This window comes from Etheostoma cragini, chromosome 12, assembly GCF_013103735.1.
Source record: "Etheostoma cragini isolate CJK2018 chromosome 12, CSU_Ecrag_1.0, whole genome shotgun sequence".
In the NCBI taxonomy this organism is placed as follows: Eukaryota; Metazoa; Chordata; class Actinopteri; order Perciformes; family Percidae; genus Etheostoma; species Etheostoma cragini.
The window spans coordinates 21119962-21141060 of record NC_048418.1 but is presented as its reverse complement, the minus strand read 5'-3'; the positions used below and the strand labels follow the sequence as shown (position 1 = coordinate 21141060).

Genomic DNA, 21099 nt, shown 5'->3' with positions numbered 1-21099 from the left:
ATAAATGTATTACATCAATATCATTCTTTCATTATTCCCAAGCCTTTACTGAAATAAAACAGTTGATCACAGATGGTTCAGATCATGTGTAATATATAATATGATCTGTTTTACACTCTTTGACCAACACACAAAGTCTCAAGAAATGAGCCTTTTGCGAACCAATTTGTTCATCTCACCAACACACAACTCTACAGATCCACATTTGTTGGACAAATACCTAAATGTAAATTAAATAATCATGTATAAAATCACAATCTAAAAAAAGTGAATTTCATGACCACTAACAAGTTGCCTTTCGAATATGTGCTTCATGCTAATTTACTCTACAGACTGCGCTGAATTATCCAATTAACAGACTTTGTTAAATAAATAAATAAATAAATAAATTACATTAGAACAAATACTTAATATAATAATACTTAATTTACAATATTAACATACAATAACATGACTTCAAAACAGTCTATAACACTTAATGTAAAGCTCACTGGTTAACCAAATATGACCATAAACATTAAGAAAACACTTTCTGTTAACAACATATTCATGTCACAGTAAGACAAGCAATACTTCTAAAATATCCCATCAAATATCCCAAGGAAAGCTTCCTCTTCTTTGCAGTTGCTGCTACATATACAGTAAAAAAGAGGAAAGGGGTTTATCAGTTAAAAGAGTGTATTCCATATATGGTTATTTTCATTATGTGCTAGGGAAAGAACATTGTCATTAGTCAAAATAAAAGCCTTTTCTTCTACCTTCTGTTGACAGATGAGCTGGTGTTGGATGTGACACTCATTGTTGAGAAGAAACCAAAACTTCTAGTAAGTGGTGTCACGCGGGCCTCAGTCTGCTTTGGGAGATTTTCTGGTGTATTCACTGTGATCTCTTCACTGAATATGCTTGGTCTCTGCAAACAAAATGGAGGGAGGCAGGTTTTACATGCGCCAAGTTAAAGTGAGCCAGGAACGTTTTAGCCTTTAACATATTAACAGAATATTTCTGTCTAAATAGACAAAAATCCATCAGCAAAAGAGAAACACTAATAGTGAATTTTGCTTTCCGCCATGTTTTTTGTTTCAATCTAAATGTATCCATGCAGATGAGAGATAAATCATTTAATTACATTATTTGGTGAAAACAATATAAGGACTAAGATGTTCAAAAGGCTTAATTGTGTATGTAGTATGACATTTACTGGGTTAAACAAATGAAAAACAAGTCTAATTGAATAACTATGTAAGCAAAAATATTCTCTGCGTACGTACAGTATGTTGCCACTAACACACACACACACACACACACACACACACACACCTTTTTATTCCAGTCTAATGTAATTTTGTTCTGTGGTCTGAGGGTCACTGAGGGTCCTGGTTCTCTGATCTCAGGATTTAAAGTTGGGGGTATCAACCTAAAACAACAAAAACACAAAAATATGACAAATATCTTTACTATTTACTAAAATGTAAAGCTTTTAATATACAGTTCTGTATTTTCAGAATGGACATGTGTGCATACTTGGCTTACCTCAGCGTTGTTCTGGCAGTGGTTATACAGGGTTTGACTTGTACTGGTGCAGATGGAGCGGCAAAGCCTACACAAAAAACATAGGTATGCTAGTCAAAATCATTAAAATGGCTAAGGAATAATCCCTCATAGTCATGCCTTTATGTAGACAATGCAAAGATGGTGAATGTGTGTGTTACAATGACTTCTTCAAGAGATTTGTGAAAATCTACCTGGCATGTTGTAGTAAAGAGACTGCTGGACTTTAGCATTAGTTGGACAAGAGGCCGATGAAGTCTCGCTGGCGTGCACCAAGTTCTCGTCATCAAAGTCGCCCCAGTCGTCCCACTCATTTCCCAGGTCAAAGCTGACAGTTGGTATATGTGAGGATGAAGCATTTTCATAGTGAGCACCCTGGTTTGAGCCCGCAGTAGACCTCTTTGAGTAAGAGGTTGTATTGATCTGGTTTAGAAGCGGTTTATGGGTCTGACTCACACCCACACTGGTTCCTGGGTTCATCCACCCTAAGGAAAATAAACACAGAGGAAATAAATAAATAGGATCTATACACTGTGAAACATTACTGCACTCTGGGCTTTCTTGTATTCAATCTGAAATAAAGTGATGAGAGTGCTTAAGAGAACATAATTAGTGGCTTTGCATATATTTCCTACAACGAATAATTTAATTGTTAAAATATATTTTGGGGATTACTGACTGTTTTTTCAGGCTTTCTGCAGGTTTCAACAAGTCCAATTTAAACCATTTTATGACCATTATGAAGGAAATTTAAGACCTTTCTCCCACTATAACAACAACATAACTGAGCCCTAACTTCTTGAAGCCAAGTATTGCTAAACTTTCACCAAAGCTGAAGAATAAAATCTGTTTTATGTCTGTGGTATAATCTGAAAAAGACTTGCGGCAATCACAAGGAAGCTGATATTGGTTGATTGGATTGATAAGTTGCATGTTGGTCTCATTTGTCCTTGTCACAAACAAATTTCCTTGCGAATGTTTTCATATCTGTCTGGTTTGTTTTTGTGTTTTGTATTTCGTTCCTGAACCTGCTCTCACCTGTTCCTCATCAGCATCCTACACACCTGGTCCTGATCATCATCACAACACTATTTATTTTGTTTGCTTAACTGTTGCATTTTCCTCTGTTTGCAGTACTTTTACCCTGGAATTCCCTTCCCTCCTGCCTGGCGACCAGAACCATCAAGACCCCTGTCCACCAGTACTCACCTCCCAACATGTTTGTCGCCACCATCAGCATTCCATCACGTGTATTTACCTGTCTACCCGTCTGGCATTACCTTTTCAGTTATATTTTTGTCATCAATAAATACTAACCTTTTGTTTTGGCTTTTCTCTCTACTGGCACTCCAAATTTACAAACAACAGAGCTACATTTAAGAGTTGCATGAACGTGGGAAAATCAAGACCCTTTTAAAATTAATTTAAGACCTAGAACAGAATACTTAAGCGAATTTAAGACCCTTTTTAGGCCTAAAATTTTGATTTTGAAATTTTAGACTTTTTAAGACCCCGCGGAAATCTGGTTATTCTTTTAGGCAATGATGTATGTTTTGTTTCAAATTAACATTATTTCTCTCTTTGTTCCATTCCTGAATACTTAGGCCTTCACAATTAATAAAAGTCTGCAGCGGTAGAACTACCTTTTTCATGAGCCATGTTAACACTATCCCTGCATTGCTTATAAATGCACTGTACTGTGCTGTAAATTCCACAATCATTTATCAGTATAGTACTTAAATGAGCTGATGACAATGACGTAGGGATTAAAACCCATAAAGTATGCACTGAATTATAACTGTCAGTATGTAAACTATATGAGATATGTAGTCAATGTCCCAAAACATGCAGAACCAGCATGGTTTGACCTGTTATGAGTTTGAGTTAAGTTGTTTCACGATACTTTGAGGGTGAGCCTGAAACGCAGCAGTTGTTTGGACAGGCTCCTTCATCATCCTGTACACGTCCTCCGCATAGACCTCAAAATCTTAGTATGAAAGACAGAAAAATAGTCGCACATCATTTGATTGTTAAAACCTGCAATGTTGAGGAATATGTTGAGTTCAAGATCATCTTTAACTCGTTTACCACTGTCAACATCGGCCTGAACGCTGTCTTCTCCCGTCAGATCCACGATCTCAGAGCAAGGTCTCACTGAAGCTTTATATTGACTTTCTCCATACCTTAATCAAATCAAATAAGACCTTGATATAATTCAGCAACATGCCATCAAACTTCAATTATTACAATTACTATTTATAATTACACCAAACTTATTTTATTGTAACACACAATCTAATTTGCAGCCATTAAGGGACTTATTCTAATATTTGCACTTATGTATCAAAGTCTAACATAAATACCAGGAAACAGTAGGTAGCCTCTCCTTAGGTTTGTAAGCAAAGTCCTGCATGTTGACAGACACAGACTCCTCCATGCTCATTTTCATCTGAGGAAATAAAGCAGACCAAACACAAACCTATTCAGCTTAGTAATACAGAAACATAATGGACTTATAAGCAAATAAGACATACACTTGTATTGCTTGTCAAAGTAAAGTTATCTTCTTCACAGAGATTTTATTTAGTCCAGTAGTATGAAAACGCACATCCAGTTTTACATTTATACATACAGTACAATAACCTCATCGGGAGTTTTGGATAGAATAAGCACAGACACTGTATTACATTGTATTGAAATAACTTTTCTAAAGTGGATGTGTACATGCCTAGCATCTTTGGTATGTGTTAGGCACATACATTTAAATTGTAATCTTATGTTTTTATATCATACAGTATAATAACTGAATAATAATTTAGTGTTACATATATTGTGCTGTTCCTATTAGCTTAACTTGTGGTGTTCCATGTGGCTGGTCTATTTTTTATTTTAATTTGCAACAATTCAACTTCGACTTCACCACTTCATTTGCATTTCTTTGAATCTTGCATAAATCACTTTGTATTCTATCCCGGATGATGTTTAAGATAGCACAGCCATAGGTTTATATCATATCATAGTCTCCAAACAACTTTGAAAAGTGTTAATATGTAACAGTAAATCAAAATTAGCCTGTATGGTTACATCTGGCACATTTACATCATGGACTTGAGTGGTAACGTTAACTAATGTGTATTGTCCCTTCTTAGGTAACATAAACATAATTCAACAACTGTTGTGTGATGACTGCAACGTTAATGTAACGCAGGCTTAGACAATCCTGTTTTCTTCCTCACCTTGAGTCGTTTGACAGGAGTCTGTGGGAGTGTGTCACACCGGGTTCTCAGGTCTTTCAAATAGGAAAAGAACCCTGATTCTGGATTTGCTGACCGCTTCCGTGCCACAATTACACCTACTTTACCTTGGGGGTGGAGAAAAGACCTCTACAATCTTAACAGCCACACAAAATAAATGTACAGGTGTACATAATTGCATAAATAGACACATACACAGTGAAAGAAAAGTAATTGTACTCACAGCAGTCATGGCCACAGAGATCCTTATTCTTGCAGAAGTGGTTGCACTGTCTTTTATTGCCTGAATCTGATTGTAAAGTTGTTTAAATTTGAATAGATTATAAAAAAACATCTGAAATATGAACCTGCCTTTCAAGACATACCATATTGATAGACACAATTTCATATTTTAGCATCAACAAAATCATCAGCAAGAAAGTCAAAGATTAGTGCCTTGGTCTGTAGCAGATGTTGCATACTCGCTCTGAGTTGCATCCTGGTCTGTAGACCCTGGTTTCAGTGGCTGTGGCCTCTGTCCAGTCGGATCATACGTTTTGTTGTATGGATTATCAGTTCCATACCTCCTGGCTCCAGAGTAGTAGACATTGAACTTCTGTTGGATGTCCAGGCCCACTATAGGAGAGGAAAAGGCCAAAATGTACAGTAAATGATCTTCCTACAAAATATTGATAAAAAGTCCAGTTCATGTGTCTGTAGCCACGATGTGCAAAAACAAGATAAATATGTTGTAGCTAATCATTGTTTTGTTATATTTAATAGTTAAATATTCATTTATTTAATTTCTGTTTTGCTTAAATCATACAGCTGAATAAGCGTTTTGATATTATTAGTACTTTATTTGAGTTATTTTAAGTATCTGCTAGTGCTTTTGTTTTGAAAGTTCCATGCAGCCTTGGGGGTGGGGGCGGGGGGGGGGGTAAACACCAGGGAGGGCTGATGGTTTTTAGCAGAGCCTAGAGACGCCATTGTTCCTTTGTTTAAAATGTTTGTTTGCCGAGAAGCGGATTAATACACCTCACAAGATGCCATCTTTGCCTGGACAATCATCGTTTTTACCTCGGCGTAAGATTCACTCTTTCGCAGCCTCTGTAGCTGTTTGACTTTGAGTTTTTCATTTGTTTTATTCAATCTGAGGACAAATTGCCACTACAATATATATATATATTTATGTAGAAAAATAACAACTTCAAAAATTTCAAAATGGTTTGATTTGATAAATTTAGGTAACAATTAACTTTTCAATACAGTCCTATACAAATTATCTTTCCATTTGGAAATGTAATACAACATTCTGATTTTCAAAAATATATTAATTGAATAATGCCTCATTTATCTTGACATATTTGTTTCTCAGTGATATAAATATAACAATGCTTTACAACAAATCGCCAAATGAGAGACATCTCAGCTTAATAACAGCACTGCATTTAACACAGTCAATTGTTCAATTCATAGATAAAGAATAGTGTTCTAAACAGCACAACACAACTGTCACTACCCTCTATAATAGAGGTGATACATATTGTGTATATTTCTATGTTATTGCAAAAGTATTTCCATGGTGTACCATATTGTGAGCTGATGAGATTGACACTGATCTCCTCTCCTTTTGAGGCCCGTGTCACCTCAATCTTCTTCGACCAGCTGCCACACTTCAACAGCACAGAGTCCCTTGAAAAAAACAACGACAACAAGATGTCAGCTGAAAATCAATACACTATTCTGTCTTTTCTACATAATGGTAAAAGGTATTCAGATTTCTTTTCACGTGAGTTTTTGTAGGAAGACCACGGTGTTGTCGGAGTTCCCGATAATGAGAGAGACATAGTGGTGGTCTGGAGCTGTTCTCCTGGACAACAGCTGTGCTTGGTTTTTTAGGTTCACCTTCACCACAATCTCCGCCGTAACAGAGCTATGCCTCGGAAGCTGCAAAATACAGAGACAACTTTAAAGAAAAACCATAACGGAGCTTTCTAATGCAACCTCACTTGCAATAACAGCTCAAAAGTCTGACCGACAAAAAGGGAAAAGCTTAATGTTGTTATCTAACTTACTTTCCCATTTGATAATAAAACGTCCTTTACCTGCTCCAAAGTAACTTCATATGTCGGAAGGTGTATGACAGATTCTCTAATTTGGTTGCCGAATGGTGGATGTCTGTTGAGAATCTGAATAGATAGAACAACTAAAAGTTACAAATAACATCTAAGGACTTTATACAATAATTAATTGAAAATATATCTGTTCTGTGCAACAATTCAAGGTATTACCAAGATTGTTCTTAGCATTAGCTGTGGCATATGGTGATCAAAGTTGAAGCATCACTTATTCGGATCAAGCAAGTGTTAAATCAAATGCTTTTGGATGTTATCTTTTTAAATATTACAGACTGACCAGCTCAAGCTCTCTGGCGTGGGTTTGCTCTATTTTGCTGAAAGTGGTGAGCCCAGCGTTCACCATGGCAGTTGACAGGCTCTGACCTGAAACACGCAGTGTATTATTAGCAAATGTTAATATTTAGATTGGAACGGCATCTACATCTAATAGGAAGAGTGTTTGGTTTGTTGATTCATTCATCACGTAGCAGCTAGCGTGGCGATTTCCCTCATTTTAATACTGTGTTTACATTACTTAGATAGCAGATGCTAGACTATGCTATGTGTATCCACCTATCTTCTCCAGCTGTTTGGAAACATAGGGCGAGTTTTCCCAAAGCTTGGCTCGGAAGCACTTCGCCAGGACCAGGGAATTAAGCACAGCAGAGAATCCAGTCTTGGATCGGTGACTCAGAAACTCTGACAGGCCTAATCGGGAAATATAAAATTTAGTGCATACATAAATAAAATAAGACATATTGTTTATTTGCTATCCTTGATTTATCCAACATACATTTGCTGATCCGCATCCCATTCTTGAAGATCCTTCCTATGTCCTGTGTAAGTCCAAACTCTTGAATTGGGATGGTACCCAACTGAGCCTGAATCAAGCTGCAGACAAAGCAATAAATGTATAATATCTATGGTGGTTAGTCCATAAGAAACCTATATGATACCTTCTGCAATAGAAATTCATAAACCTGCATTCCTTTTTTATTAAACACTGCTTTTCCACAGAGAAAGCACTGAATGAATAAACCTACCAGTTCACTTTCATCTCACTGGTTTTGATCTTTCCCTCAATGGGAAATCTGAAACAATACATACATATCTAATTTAGCAATGATTGTGTCTTCTTCCACTGTAATGCATTTAAAAACAGGGATTATGATCCTGTATATGCAATTGTTAATCCTATAAATGTGTCTGACCTGATGGTGGTCCTGTTCTTGTCCCTGTTCAAGGTGTTCAGGGACCTCTTCTCATTCACTCTCAACTGAATGTCGCTGAACTCTCTGCTCTTCGAAATTAACTCAATCTGTACATACAGACACGTTTGATCTGAATTGCATTTTCTTTGCAATGCCGTCCTAAAGTCATATTTAAAATAATTTCCTTTTGCAGAAAAGCCTAACACAACACAGATATAAATACATTGCTGTGTAGTCTCATGAGGAAACCTACCAGGTCAGACAGGTTCTCGTTGCCAGCCACTTTGCTGAACTGTTTCATGGTGTCAAAGGCAACACAGAACCTAGCCATCAACCTGCCGCCCTCTACAAGCAACATTAACAAACAACTTAACAGTTTCAGGAATCAGTTCAAAAAGAATACGCAATATTGGTGCAGATGTCATCCACGCCACTGAACATAACAAACAAATAGGAAACTTAGTAGGAGCACATTGAACATTTTGCTAATATTCCCATTTAAACTAATTTCCTTTCAACCTGTTGGTTTGATGTTGATATCCTCATCCATGTCGATCAGACCAATAGAGGACAGAGAGTTGAGGTTCTTCAGACACAGTTCTAGGAGGAGAAACAGCAATCACCTTTAACTAAAATAGTGTTAGTAATGTACACAATTACTACAAGCCAGAGTGAAGATGGAAAAACAGATGGGATGATAAGTGGCTTCATTTTAGTGTTTTAAATGCTTCAATACAGTATCCTCCAAATAGCAGCATGCTGTCTTAGTCACTTCAAATAGAGAACAAACTGTCGTGTCCCACCTTGCAATTTTGCTTCAATTCCATGTCTGTCTAAGTTGGCAGAGAAACCTGAAATTGGAGTCGAGACACACTGCACTTACTAGCGTTATATATGACACAGAAGCTGGGCACTAATTCTGATACGATTTTCTGTGTGTTTGTGTTTTGAGCTCTGACCATAGTGTGTGGGGTTCTTGAGGGCTCTGATGTAGAGGAGGGTGGAGCGTATCCAGTCCAGAGCCATGTTCACATCACTGATGGTTTGGAGAACAATCTCCGCATTCAAGTGCTCCACCAGGTGACTGTGTAAGCTGGGGAAAGCAAGTATACTGTTACCTCATGTACTACTGAATAATCTCTCTCCGATGAGAGAGCAACAGTCAGAGAAAGACAGGCTGAGAGAGAGAGAGAGACACACAGAGAAATACATATCAAGTGACAAGAACTGTATGTACCTGCTCTCAATGATGTCCGCCCCATTCATAAGATTCATGTACTTGTCTTTGGTTTGAATCTTGGTCATGATAACTGCAGTTGCTGATGTGTCAAACTAGAGGCGGAAAATACAAACTGTTTAAATAACAGCTTTTGTTCTTTTTTCCCCAGCATGTTCCCTCGGATCAGAGAGGCTCCAAAATCATGGTAGCAGCTGTCGCCATGGTCCCGCTACACGTTCTGCAATGCCATGTTCATCTTGCTACACTCTGTGGTGCTCAGCTACGTCCTGTGCTGTGCCTTGTAATGCCCACAGTGCCCTGCTATGCCATGAACTACTACAAAGAACTGCTACAAACTACTATTTTTACTACTTTTTGTTATTTCCACTCTTCATTCTAAACCCCAACCGGCCCGTCAGACACCGCCTACCAAGAGTCTGGGTCTGTCCCAGGTTTCTGCCTACAAGGAAGTTTTTCCTCGCCACTGTCGCACTGTTGCTTGCGCTGGAGGAAACTACTAGAACTGTTGGGTCCTTGTAAATTCTGGAGTGTGGTCTAGACCTACTCTATCTGTAAAGTGTCTCGAGATAACTCATGTTATGAATTGATACTATCAATAAAATTGAAAATTGAAATGGACACCTACAGAGTAACGCTGGAGCTTTTAAACCACTGGAAAGACATGCACCTTGTGTTACGATGTTACAGCACCAGTGAAACAAATGTACAAATCTGTTTTGTTGTTTTGTGATGGTGCAGCATCCTTTCCTCTTCTAATGTTAATTTTTTTTAAGTATTCCATTGTTATTCTGCCATTACTTGTGGTCTTCCGGCTCGGCCTATCATCTGCAGCAAGTCAGCCTCGCTGTACTCCTCACAGGTGCCTGACACATACTGCATGGTAGACTTGATCACCACCAGATGAGCTGGCAGGTTCACCCCCATGGCCAGAGTCCTGGTGGTAACTAGGGTATTAAAAATCAAACCACAAGCACAAATTCAGTGCCCATGAAATACAATGAAAACACAATTACAAACTGTACCGGCAAACGGTTAAAGTTTTTCCTTGTTTTGCTCTACAGTGTGGAAAATGTTCTTATTTGCCATTGTTTAGAGATGCACAAATTAGTCGTCATACAACCAGTATCAGTGGATATTAAAAAGCACTATTGTCAGTCTAAGATTATCTTTATTGCTATACGGAAATGCAAAATGTATCTTTTAATCTTTCTTATGTGTAACCTATAAGATTCCTACGTCGTACATATCATTTAATATGAGTAGGAAAATATTCCTATGCTAAAAGTATTAGCAATAATGCTAATAGTATTAATATATAATGCTAATAGTATATTGCCAGTGGTATAAAAACATTTATATTTATTTTTCTATTGAACAGGCATGTGCATGCATTTTTGGCACACCCCATAGTTATAAGCTTGGGCTGAGGCCTTGCAATGTTTCAACATGATAAAGGTGAAGTTCTGTACGACTCAGTTGTTGTAACTTGTGATACTTGTATGTCCTGTTTATGTCTGCAGCATTACAGAGACAATAAAACTCATCATCATGTTGCACACTTATATAATCACATGTCTATTTACAGCACAGGATACAACTGTACTAGTAAGAATCTCACAGAGGACTGGCAGGTCTCCCATAGTAAAGGCCTCTTCAATCGACTTTCTATCAGACAAGTCAACTCCTGCATGGTGGTAACCAACTCCTAACATCACCAGATCTAGACCACAAACATAACACCAATTAATGTTATACAGTTGATAATTAAGAGTCATTATGAATTGAACAGGTACTTTTTTAGTGGGTCTCTACCATTGACTGTAAAATGAATGGACGAAGCTTCGGGGCCTGCATAATGAAGTCAATGCAGAAATGCCTTAATCATTTCCAGAAGGGGGCAACTCCACTGGTTGCAAAAAGAAGTTGTCCAATGTTGAGCTCTATGCTAACCTGGACATTAAAAAAGACCTGAACTTGTTTTTGGATGTCCATGTTTTCCTCTTGAACTTAGACCCTCTCACTGTGTGTATTTACTTCACACAAAACTTTCACTCAAAGTTAATTGGGACATTTTGGCTGTGACCATAAACAAAACATAAAACAACACTGACTTGGCCAGGTCTGGTTGTAAAAAACCAAGATGGCGTTGCCCATTACGCAAAACTTACTTTAAAACAGATGCTACGTCCAATACATTGACAGCCTATTGTTTGGAATTAAAAGAGGTTTCAAAGTCTGTAACTGGTGGATCTGGACATTCAGGTTTAAAAAGGGTACTTACCTCTAAGTTTTGAATCCAGAATAGCACTTGCATATTTCATCAGCCTTAACAGATCACAAAGTCACAAAAAGTCAGACTCAAGCTATTTACTTTCTTTTTGTTTTGATAACTGAAGACGTTATGGATAAGTAAGACTGATACCGTTGCTTGTGCTCAATGCTCAAAATGAACCGAGCATCCTTGGCCAGAACTGCAGCTGACTGCTGGACTCCTTTCCTTGTAGAGCAAAACTACACAATGACATAAGCAACAGAGAGCAGAAGCCAGCAGGCAAGTGTTCTTTTAATAAACTCCTGGCGTGCTTACAAACTTTCCAATCCATCGTTTAATGAGTACATAACCTAATCTATTTGTCCTACTGTAGACGTTAAGCATAATGTTTTAGTGGGGTAATTTACGAGATACACCCGTGGTTCCATTAGTGTGGGCGCGCACACACACGCACACGCAAGCGCACGCACACCCCCACACACACACACACACACACACACACACACAGAACACAAGGTTAATTTCCATACCCACCACTAATGCAGGCTTCTGGTCAGAGTACGTTTGTATGATGTTGGCCATCTTGTAGTTGAGTGACAGGTCAAACTTGAACTCTGTTTGGTTCGGGCTGCAGGGGAATCCCAGCACCACCTTTCTCAGCTTCACTGGACGGTGGCTCTCGTCCATGTCCAGATATGTGGCTGGACCACTCTCATTGGAAAGCCAGTCTGCTATCTAATTGACAAAACAATGATCTGATTACAGATTTAAACTGGAGAAACCGTACAAACACAGGACTGTGTCTGTGCATTACAGTGCAGTGACTAGGTGAAGTGCCTTTCTTACTTTGCATGTTTGCTGTTCATGCTTTTTTCTTACTTATTCACATAACACATACACATAAGTAATCCAATTGACCAATTTATCTATGAATGACATGATTTGGATAAATTTGTTTACACTGCATTTGGAATTCTTGTGTCACAAACAAATTTCTGTCATGCCACTTACATCAGAGGGGTTGGGTATGGTGGCTGATACAGCCACAAACCTCATAGAGAGGCCTGTTTCTGGATTTTGTGCTGTTCTGTAGGCATGTACGGCCTTCATCCTGCTCACCACAACTTCCAGCGTGGCACCACGTGTCGCATCCTTCACCACATGCACCTTGGGGAAAAAAAATATGTCATTTTCCAGATTATTTATTAGTTAATGAGAAACATCTTAAAAGCACAGCAGAGTGTTTGGTATGTAGGTAAAATTAAATGAAGTTGTCCTATGTGCATCACTGTATTCCATTACTAACATGAGGAGGTGCGTCTCAGTCTGGAAGAACTACATAGACAGACTATATACACTCTCATAATGGTTCCAGAACATGATGTGCTATCATTTTTAATGGGTAACCTCAATTGAAATTAAGTGCTCAGGGCAGAGGCAAATGAAACACATTGTAGACAGTTCATCTTCTGAAACAGTGAGCATCCACCACCATGCAGGCGGCCTAAGACAGTCCATGTCCACAAAGTTCTCTTTTTGGGATTGCTCCGTTTCCGTTGGAAATTCCACCAGATGTCACTCTTTTCGGCTGGATGTCCATTACCTTCCGCTTTCTTTGTGTTGGCATTTTAAACTCCAGTCAATTTCTGAGGACTATGGATAACTGCTCCTCTGATCTCTGAAGGGTAAAATTAGACAGCTAGCTAGACTATCTGTCCAATCTGAGTTGTCTGTTGCACGACTAAAATATTGCACTACGAGTTTCTTTCAGAGGCAACCCCGTGGCTCCGTCAAGCGCGTAGCTCCGCCCAAGATGATGTGATTGGTTTAAAGAAATGCCAATAAACCAGACGGCGTTTTTCTCCTATCCTCGAATGCTGTGTGGACTCACCAGACCCTCCTTTCACAGCGCTGTAGAGGAAGGTTAGGCAATGCAAGACACTATGAAACTGAAATTTGTGAAGAAAATATCTGACCTCATCGATAAGAAAGAGCCTGACTAGCTGCAGCAGACAGTTGTCCTTCCATTTTCTTGTCATGCTGTCCCATTTTTCCTGTAAAAAATTAAACATATACAATACTGCGTATTCAAGTGAAACTTCAGATTACAATTTTATTTTTGATTCTCGTCTTTCATCTTCCTTAATTTTGAGTTTAATTAAGATGAAGTATGGTTTCACACACAGGCGTGGTCAGGATAATGTGGGAGTCCTGAATCTCAAAGAAGTCATCAATCTCTGTGTCGCCTGTCAGCTCCTTACAGTTCAGCCCCAGGGGACCAAACTTCTTCTTCCAGCTCTCAAAGCACTGACTACAGAGAGCTTTGATAGGGGCCACTGGCAGAAACAAACAATAAATATTTTCACAAGACAGCTCCTTTTCATTTCAGAAACACCGTAAATGTATAAATGTATCAAAAATGTAAAACGTGCTCGAATTGTCTCAGTAATCTTGTGAGTTTCAGGAAGAATTCTTAACTGCCGGTCCCAATACTGAGACTGGAAAATAAAACCTTTTACATTAAATTATATATATTTGGAAAATACAAAGAATTTCTCTAGGCCCATTCTACTCAGGGCAGGTTGGAGCTTTTTTAATTGTGTTAATAGGGTCTACATAATACATTATATGCTCACTATAGACAGCTTTGACGTCTCTCCAAGGCTCTGGGGTCTCCATTAATAGACGAATGATGGCCAGCTCAAACAGCACTGTTTTACCAGATCCAGTAGGAGCACACGCTACAAAGTTCTTACCCGTGTAAAGAACCTGTTAACAAACCAAACATGAATGCACTCCAGAAGAGACAGTCACAATGATTTACAGGTTATAACAAGACAATACAAACTATCCTGTTATTCCTAATATTGTAATAATTCATAATTATAAAGGCTTACAAATAATGCTTACATCATCAAGTGCTTTGGACTGAACGTAGTTGAAAAAGGGAAAGTCCTTAAAGACGGATCTGAACTTTGCTGCTGGGTTAGCGTTGTTTAGGAAATCAAACCACATCACTTGTGTAATTTCATTCCAAGCATTCTAGCCCAGTTCAAACACTGTCTAGTGATTTCAAATGGTGTTGACCTACACAACAACCTCAAAGGATACGGATTTCGGAAACTGGTCGCAAAACTCCAGACCCAGAGGACCCTAAAATGTAGACAATCAAAACAGAAAATAATTCACACTTTCACTGATTCCACTCATTCAAACTTGATGTTAATATGTTTAACATTTTTGGAGGGTATAAAACCACACAATTTTACTTTTTAGTGAAATATGTAGTAAAATTGCAGAAAATTTACTACGGGGTAGTATGGGTTACAAAGGTTTGGACTGTCACTTTCTACAGCTTCTCCTGCTTTTCAATCCACTACCTAGTGACCAGCATGCTACATTGCAATGAACGGGTCAATGAGGGGAGCTCACCTCATTTAACCTCATCACCTCCACACACAATGTGGCAGCTGCTGCCATGACTAGACATAGGCATGCTCATTATTTGCACCACTTTACAGAAGCTTTATGAGTGTTATTTGGTGAACCAGTCAGAGACTATGAGCACAGCACCTGTCTGCGACTGTGTCATTGCAGTGCATCACCTTGTATGTGAAGCGGCTGTGGCGTCATGGGCGGAACGAAGGCTCTCTTTGTGCCCTTGTCCCGCATCTCAGCATGTGCAGCCTTCTGCGGGGGTTGGTCACTCGCTGCAGATGAGCCCAGAGGAAGGGGTGGGAAGGGGGAGAAAGGAGGAGCTGCTTGGCTAACTGTCGCCCGTGGGGGCTGAAGAGGAGGAGGCACTGTCGCCATGGTAACCGGACTGAGAAAAGTTTGAGGTCTGGATGCTGTCTGGCTGCTGCTTCTGAGGTCATCTGTGTTTGACGAGTCACCTCCACTATTCAACAACTGAACCTTGAACAAGCTGTTGTGGGAGGGAGGGAGAGAGGGAATAAAGAATTGATAAAGGAGGAAGGTAGAATAAGAGAGGGAAAAAATGATTGCTGCTGCTGCTGCAACCTTGATGGCTTATGTGAAGAAGCAGCCTATGGGGGATGGTCGAGAATCTTTTCTGTCATCACGTACTGTAGTATCTTAACTAAGCATGTCATGGATTTCAACAATTTGAAGGATTAAAGAGTGCATCAGCACTACTAACTACATTTCTGGACAGCTGAAAACTAAAGATATGCTTTCATATTGTGAAAAACATCAATCTTGCTAATTTAAGCATTTTTGAATGATGTTCTGCATCCGCCTCCAATAAGAGAAAAGCCTCAAGGCAACATATGAATCTTTGCAAGTAAAACGCTTTAAAGTCAAAAACCTGTTACTAACCCCAGCTGTGACACTTCATTCATTTGAAAAATTAAATGTATATTGTAATTCAAGTGTTGTGAAATAAAACTTGATTCTTTTCCTTTTGGCTTTCTTTTCAGGCTTTAGAAAATCTAACCCGTGACGGGAGACTTTGGCCAAACACAATGGGCCTCATTTATAAAACGTGTATACAACCTGAAACAGGCGTAGGACTGGCATACGCCGATTCCTCCGCAAAACTCTGCATTTAGCAATTTGAACGTGAGCGTAGGCTGCATAAAAATCTCATGTCCGGTCTGACCTTGTGTACAAAGTTTTCGAGTCAGTGTGGACTTGCAGTGCAGCATGTAACGGAGAAGGAGAAGTCAACAGTTGATCACTTATTGACAATAGCGGATCTGGCTGTTTTAGAAGACCTCTATGAGCCGAGCAACAGCACACATGTAGCCTACACACGAGCCACGGTGGAGGGAGGGGACGGTGGGGAACCCTTCTACACACGCCAGAAAAAGTCTGCAACACTGTTTTTTGCCTGTGGGGTTCTGCACAACATCGTGCAGGAAAACAGGGTGCCATAAATGTAGTGACGGAGCCAGCCGACCCGATGCCTAGAGAGAAGTGTCCAGCACAGCCCCAACAGGGGGAGAAAGGAAGGAGACAGGATATTACTCCTCGGCGAAGGCCACACAGCTGTTGCCTGGCTCTGACTCAATAAAAAAAAAAAAAAAAAACACTGCATAAACTCTGCTACTGTGTGTTTATTTAAATATAGGTACACCTACATGTAGGCCTAAGAGATTGCAATATAAGCCTGTATATTACTATTAGGAGTATACATATGTCAAGGATTTATTAATATAAATAAACTTCAGCTGGAGTCTGCTTTAATAAGGCAACACTGTTTACCAGATCAGCGATCCCTTTCTATTCCGCATTCTTCCTATAGCCTAATACCAGTTTTTAGGATGCCAAATAGTACACATGTTAATGCAAATTAAACTAAGATGTCAGGGTTTCACTCTCCACCTCTGAAAAGTGACGCTTCTTAGTCGGATTACGTCTCGCCGTGTCGTAAATTGTAGGGGCGAGGCCTAAAAACCGAGAATATATTGGGACGTGATATTTAAATTAGGATCATTTCCAGCCGCTGCATTTATCAATGTATGATCATTCTTATGCTGTGGTTTGTGTGATACAAACGTTTTAGGAATCCCAGGGTGGGGGAGAAAATGTATACAGCATAGTATTTTATCGTAATAATATTGTATTGTGGCATAAGTATCGTGATGATATCGTATCGGGAGGTGTCTGGTGATTCCCACCCCTATCAATCCCAGGACATTTCAGAGAAAGATTGGCCGTTCTGTGCATGCAGATGCCTGTGCGAGAGTGAGGGGAGATGGTCTCACTGTACTTTAAATTGTGCCTTTTTTTAATATTACCCACTGCAGCTTTAATCCTGGGACGGTTGCAGAATGGAAGGTAGACCCAGCGTAATCTCCAAAGCACTGTGTCAGCACCTATTATCATTCTGGTATTGTGGAAAAATGCTCTGGCTTGCTTGTATTTATTTTTATACCAATTTGATCAAACCGTTTTGAACATTTCTTTTTCTCTGTCTCTCTATCTTTCAGACAGTTGGCCTTATTACGCGAGCTTAACCACAGTGTTTACAAATGTAAACAAAAAAGGGGAACAGATGGTTTGCAGATAATTGAATAAAACCTGTTAATTTATTAATTATATGATCGAATAAATGAATGTGTGTGTGTATATAACACATATCTTTTGTACAATGTTAGCTGTTTTATAGTCTAATCATTTCAGTTTTATTCATGTGACGTATCATTTTCAATGATGGAAATAATTGTATTCTAATTTTATAACTAAGATGGTCAGCGTTTTCTTCGGGGACAATTTAAATTGTATTTTCGCTACGGTGGTGAAAAACGTTAAGTTAGAGCTCTGCAACAAGTGGAGAATTCTTCTCCTCTTTCAAAAATATGTACAACAGGGAGAGTGTCTGAAAACTATGTGCACAATAATGTAAAATGCTGTCTTGATAAATAACTGACACTTGCCTTTTCCGTAGTGGTGGGCTTTTGCTGCATTCCAGAGACATTCCCCTCCGGCTGATGGCTACATGACCAGAGTCCTGCAAGGGTTCATCTCCACTTCTGGCACTTTGCCAGGCACCATTAGAGTCATCCCTGAACCCTTCACCTCCCCAAAAGTCATCAGATCTTCTATTGTTGCCACTATTAGTGTCCTCAAAAATGTTCTGATTATTGTTAAAACTGTAAGGACTTTTGATTTTTGATGGTAAAACCTTAAGGCCAGCTGATCCGTTAAAAGGAGGCAAGAATGTCTTGGGTTTCTGTGAGAAATCTGTAAGTAATATTGAAAAGGGAAAGAGTTTCATCAAACAATGTTGTTGGTAACTGTAATTTGGTGCCTTTTATGGGTGTGACTCTCAAACTTAAGGTTGCCTATTTTGCTATTTCACTTGCTGATGAAAATAATTTACAAATTTAACATTACAAATATCCTAGTGGTTATTAAAATATATCATTAGATGACCCTGATCCCAGTTTGTTTAGGCAAACCAAGGAATATTGAAAAAGCTTCAAGCTATCGTCTCTGTGAGTCACACAGTTAAATTTAGTAGGGCTTTAATAGGCCAGATACCGAGCAGTTTACTCTAGTCAAGTGAAAAGGAATTCACCCTAATCCAAAGCACAACATACTATATAGGGTGGAGAGAGACTCTGCCTCCTTCTGCATATCCTGAGTGGATGGAACCTGAGAAAGAGATGGCGGCACATCCAGCTGCCATGGGCTGACATCCTGGTGCAGTGGTTTTCTGGCAAATACAGTCCAGAGGGGAAACTATTAATTAAGCTTTGACAGGAAAAAAGGAGAGAGAGGGGATGATGTTTTTGTACTTACACTGTGTGGACAATTGGTTTCTCAAAAAACAGATTGTCCAGGGATAAGGTGAAGTCACCAGAGTCTACCATCTCATCTGATCCGGTAGGTGCTCACACATTTGATTGCAAAGCAGGGCAATGTCAGTCAATCACTATGGATCCTGGTTCGGGAAATCTGGCTAAAAGAAGAAAATAAACCAGATATACTAATATGGATGCAAAAACAAGCCAATGCATATATTTGTAGCTATGTATTTACAATATAAAGTATGTGGCTGAAATTTAGTTAGAGGTTGAATGAGAGGAGGAAGCTATTGTTGCTATAGCTTGGAGGCTTTTTTGAAGGTTAATTTTGTTGTGTGGTTTGACGATCTTTTAATATTTCTCTCATGACTTATCCTAGGATTTCAAGACTTCAAATGGTGTACAGTTAGTTACCTTATAAGTAAGAAGTGTATGGATTTAAACTAGTTAACGGGTTAAAGAGAAAATCACAACTTCAATTACATTACATTTTTGGGACATGGAAAGAAAACTGTAAATGGATATGGGGCTTTCATACAGTAGTACATCTATAGACAGCAATATTCCAGCTGATTTAATTTAAACTCAAGCATTTATTTATTTATTATTTATTAAGGTTAGATTGGACCAACCTGGATTCTCTATAAGTAACATTGGAACACCTGCTGAACAAATTATACCCATTTTCTTTTGCAGTGTGAGTGATGTATTGTTAAATAAGTATCTCAAAAGTAAAATAATTAATTATGTACTACATTTCCGGACTAAAACAGTGATGGAAAATGGTTTTTTCTAGATCTAGCTAAAGCTAAAGCGTTAGCTAGTGAACAACCAGCTAGCAACATTTAAATATGACATTTAACTATCAGTTAGCTGCATAGTATTGTCAACTCTAGCAGCAACAACTAAAGCAAGGACCTGCATGCAAGTTATCAATAGTATTTTCTAGAACGTTAACGTTACCTACCTGTGATAAAGTGATACAGTTACTCCATAGCTATTAAAGCCCAATGTCCAGCATTTGACAGTTTAGCGCCTCTTCTTTACCGTGTTCGCGCGAGATTAAACCACCCATTTATATACAACAAGTAGATCCGACCAGGCAATCCGATTGGTCAACTAGACCTTTAGAACGCGCACAGCATGCTAAACACTTAAAATATTACTGCGCAATTTCCAAACCAACAATCCAGAGTTTAAGTAAAAACAGTTTTTGAAACATTTTTATTCATGATATTAAATCACAAACCACGGCACACAGAGGCTCTCTGGCATATTAATATAAAGTGATTCATCAGACTAAATGAGTTAGTCTTATTATACAGGAAATTTTTAGATCACATTAGCTGTGAGTCAGCGACAAGGTGCTACATAAAAATAGCCAAGATGTAAAGATTACGGACATGTAGCGCTGTTAACGATGTAACTTTATCAAAGAAAAAAATATTTTTCCCTGCCTGCAGAAATCTTAATTACCACACAATTAAGCTGACAAAGCAGCTTTGTGTTTATATGTGCGGTATATATTCCCTTTGTTAAATCTACAAAGCTAACGTTAGCTCAAGTTGGCCTGCTGAGGTTGACTCAGCAGGGACTAGAAATCCTCTGTTTATTTATTTATTTTGAACCACAACATGAATATAGTTTGATTATATATTTTTCTGTAAGTGACATTGTATACTCACCCAGACTGTAATACTGTGTATACTAAAGGGTGTGGTTAACTTTTTTGCTTAAAATAACAGTATACTGCAGCTAGATGTTATAATACATTGAGCTAGACAGAAAAAAGTATTGTCTGTAGCTAAATGTCCTACCAAAAATTGAGTAGGCAAACTATAACAGATACTTCTTGTAAAAAAATGAAGTCTGTTCACACCACACACAATGTTTTCTGTTTAAAACACACGAGGCTGAACCGGCTAATCACCGTCTACGAAGCAACAAAGACCCGAAGACAACCATGGGGGGTTACATCTCTGCTGTGTTGGCACAACGTTACAATGCTTCTATAGTGCGTCAATGACAAGTTTGATAGCAATACTCAATGGGTTCTTTAATTGAAAAAAACAATAAACAACTAAATAACAATTTATTTTATCAATTAAAACGGCGATAAACCGCCATCAACCTAAAATAAAAATCTTCTACCCAAAGGAGATGGTCATTAACTCGTTTTTTTATGCCTCCTATCTGGAGTG

General features: G+C 38.6%; 1 protein-coding gene across 5 annotated transcripts; it reads right to left on the bottom strand.

Annotated features, from left to right (window-relative positions):
• Positions 1 to 403: 403 nt before the first annotated feature.
• Positions 404 to 19947, bottom strand: hfm1 (helicase for meiosis 1). 5 transcript variants are annotated; one of them, XM_034887624.1, is made up of 40 exons: positions 19866 to 19947; positions 18894 to 19053; positions 18692 to 18807; positions 18026 to 18332; positions 15230 to 15549; positions 14736 to 14777; positions 14535 to 14605; positions 14261 to 14393; positions 13809 to 13960; positions 13601 to 13678; positions 12636 to 12791; positions 12159 to 12359; positions 11775 to 11863; positions 11634 to 11677; positions 10971 to 11072; positions 10151 to 10296; positions 9350 to 9444; positions 9072 to 9205; positions 8916 to 8963; positions 8632 to 8712; positions 8366 to 8457; positions 8113 to 8219; positions 7945 to 7992; positions 7695 to 7792; positions 7475 to 7609; positions 7200 to 7285; positions 6890 to 6973; positions 6574 to 6731; positions 6373 to 6476; positions 5238 to 5417; positions 5026 to 5091; positions 4785 to 4909; positions 3912 to 3997; positions 3637 to 3731; positions 3452 to 3535; positions 1743 to 2033; positions 1531 to 1597; positions 1318 to 1414; positions 759 to 910; positions 404 to 630 (listed from the first exon to the last, which is right to left on the bottom strand). In XM_034887624.1, exons 2-40 carry the CDS (start codon positions 18962 to 18964, stop codon positions 576 to 578), a joined length of 4596 nt encoding a protein of 1531 aa, XP_034743515.1. In that variant the 5' UTR covers positions 18965 to 19053; positions 19866 to 19947; the 3' UTR covers positions 404 to 575. The 5 variants fall into 5 exon arrangements, 4 of the variants coding, with proteins under 4 accessions (XP_034743515.1, XP_034743517.1, XP_034743516.1 ...); XM_034887626.1 differs by having other exon boundaries at positions 5026 to 5085; XM_034887625.1 differs by having other exon boundaries at positions 431 to 627.
• Positions 19948 to 21099: the final 1152 nt, after the last annotated feature.

Bases quoted from the DNA above. Each gene is read 5' to 3' on its own strand.
- hfm1 (XM_034887624.1), bottom strand. From the start codon at position 18,964: ATGGTAGACTCTGGTGACTTCACCTTATCCCTGGACAATCTGTTTTTT. The intron at 8,964-9,071 runs GTCAGAGCTCAA...CTCCAATTTCAG, and splicing joins CAAGAACCCCACACACTATG to GTTTCTCTGCCAACTTAGAC. The intron at 7,610-7,694 runs GTATGTTGGATA...TTTCCCGATTAG, and splicing joins TGGGATGCGGATCAGCAAAT to GCCTGTCAGAGTTTCTGAGT.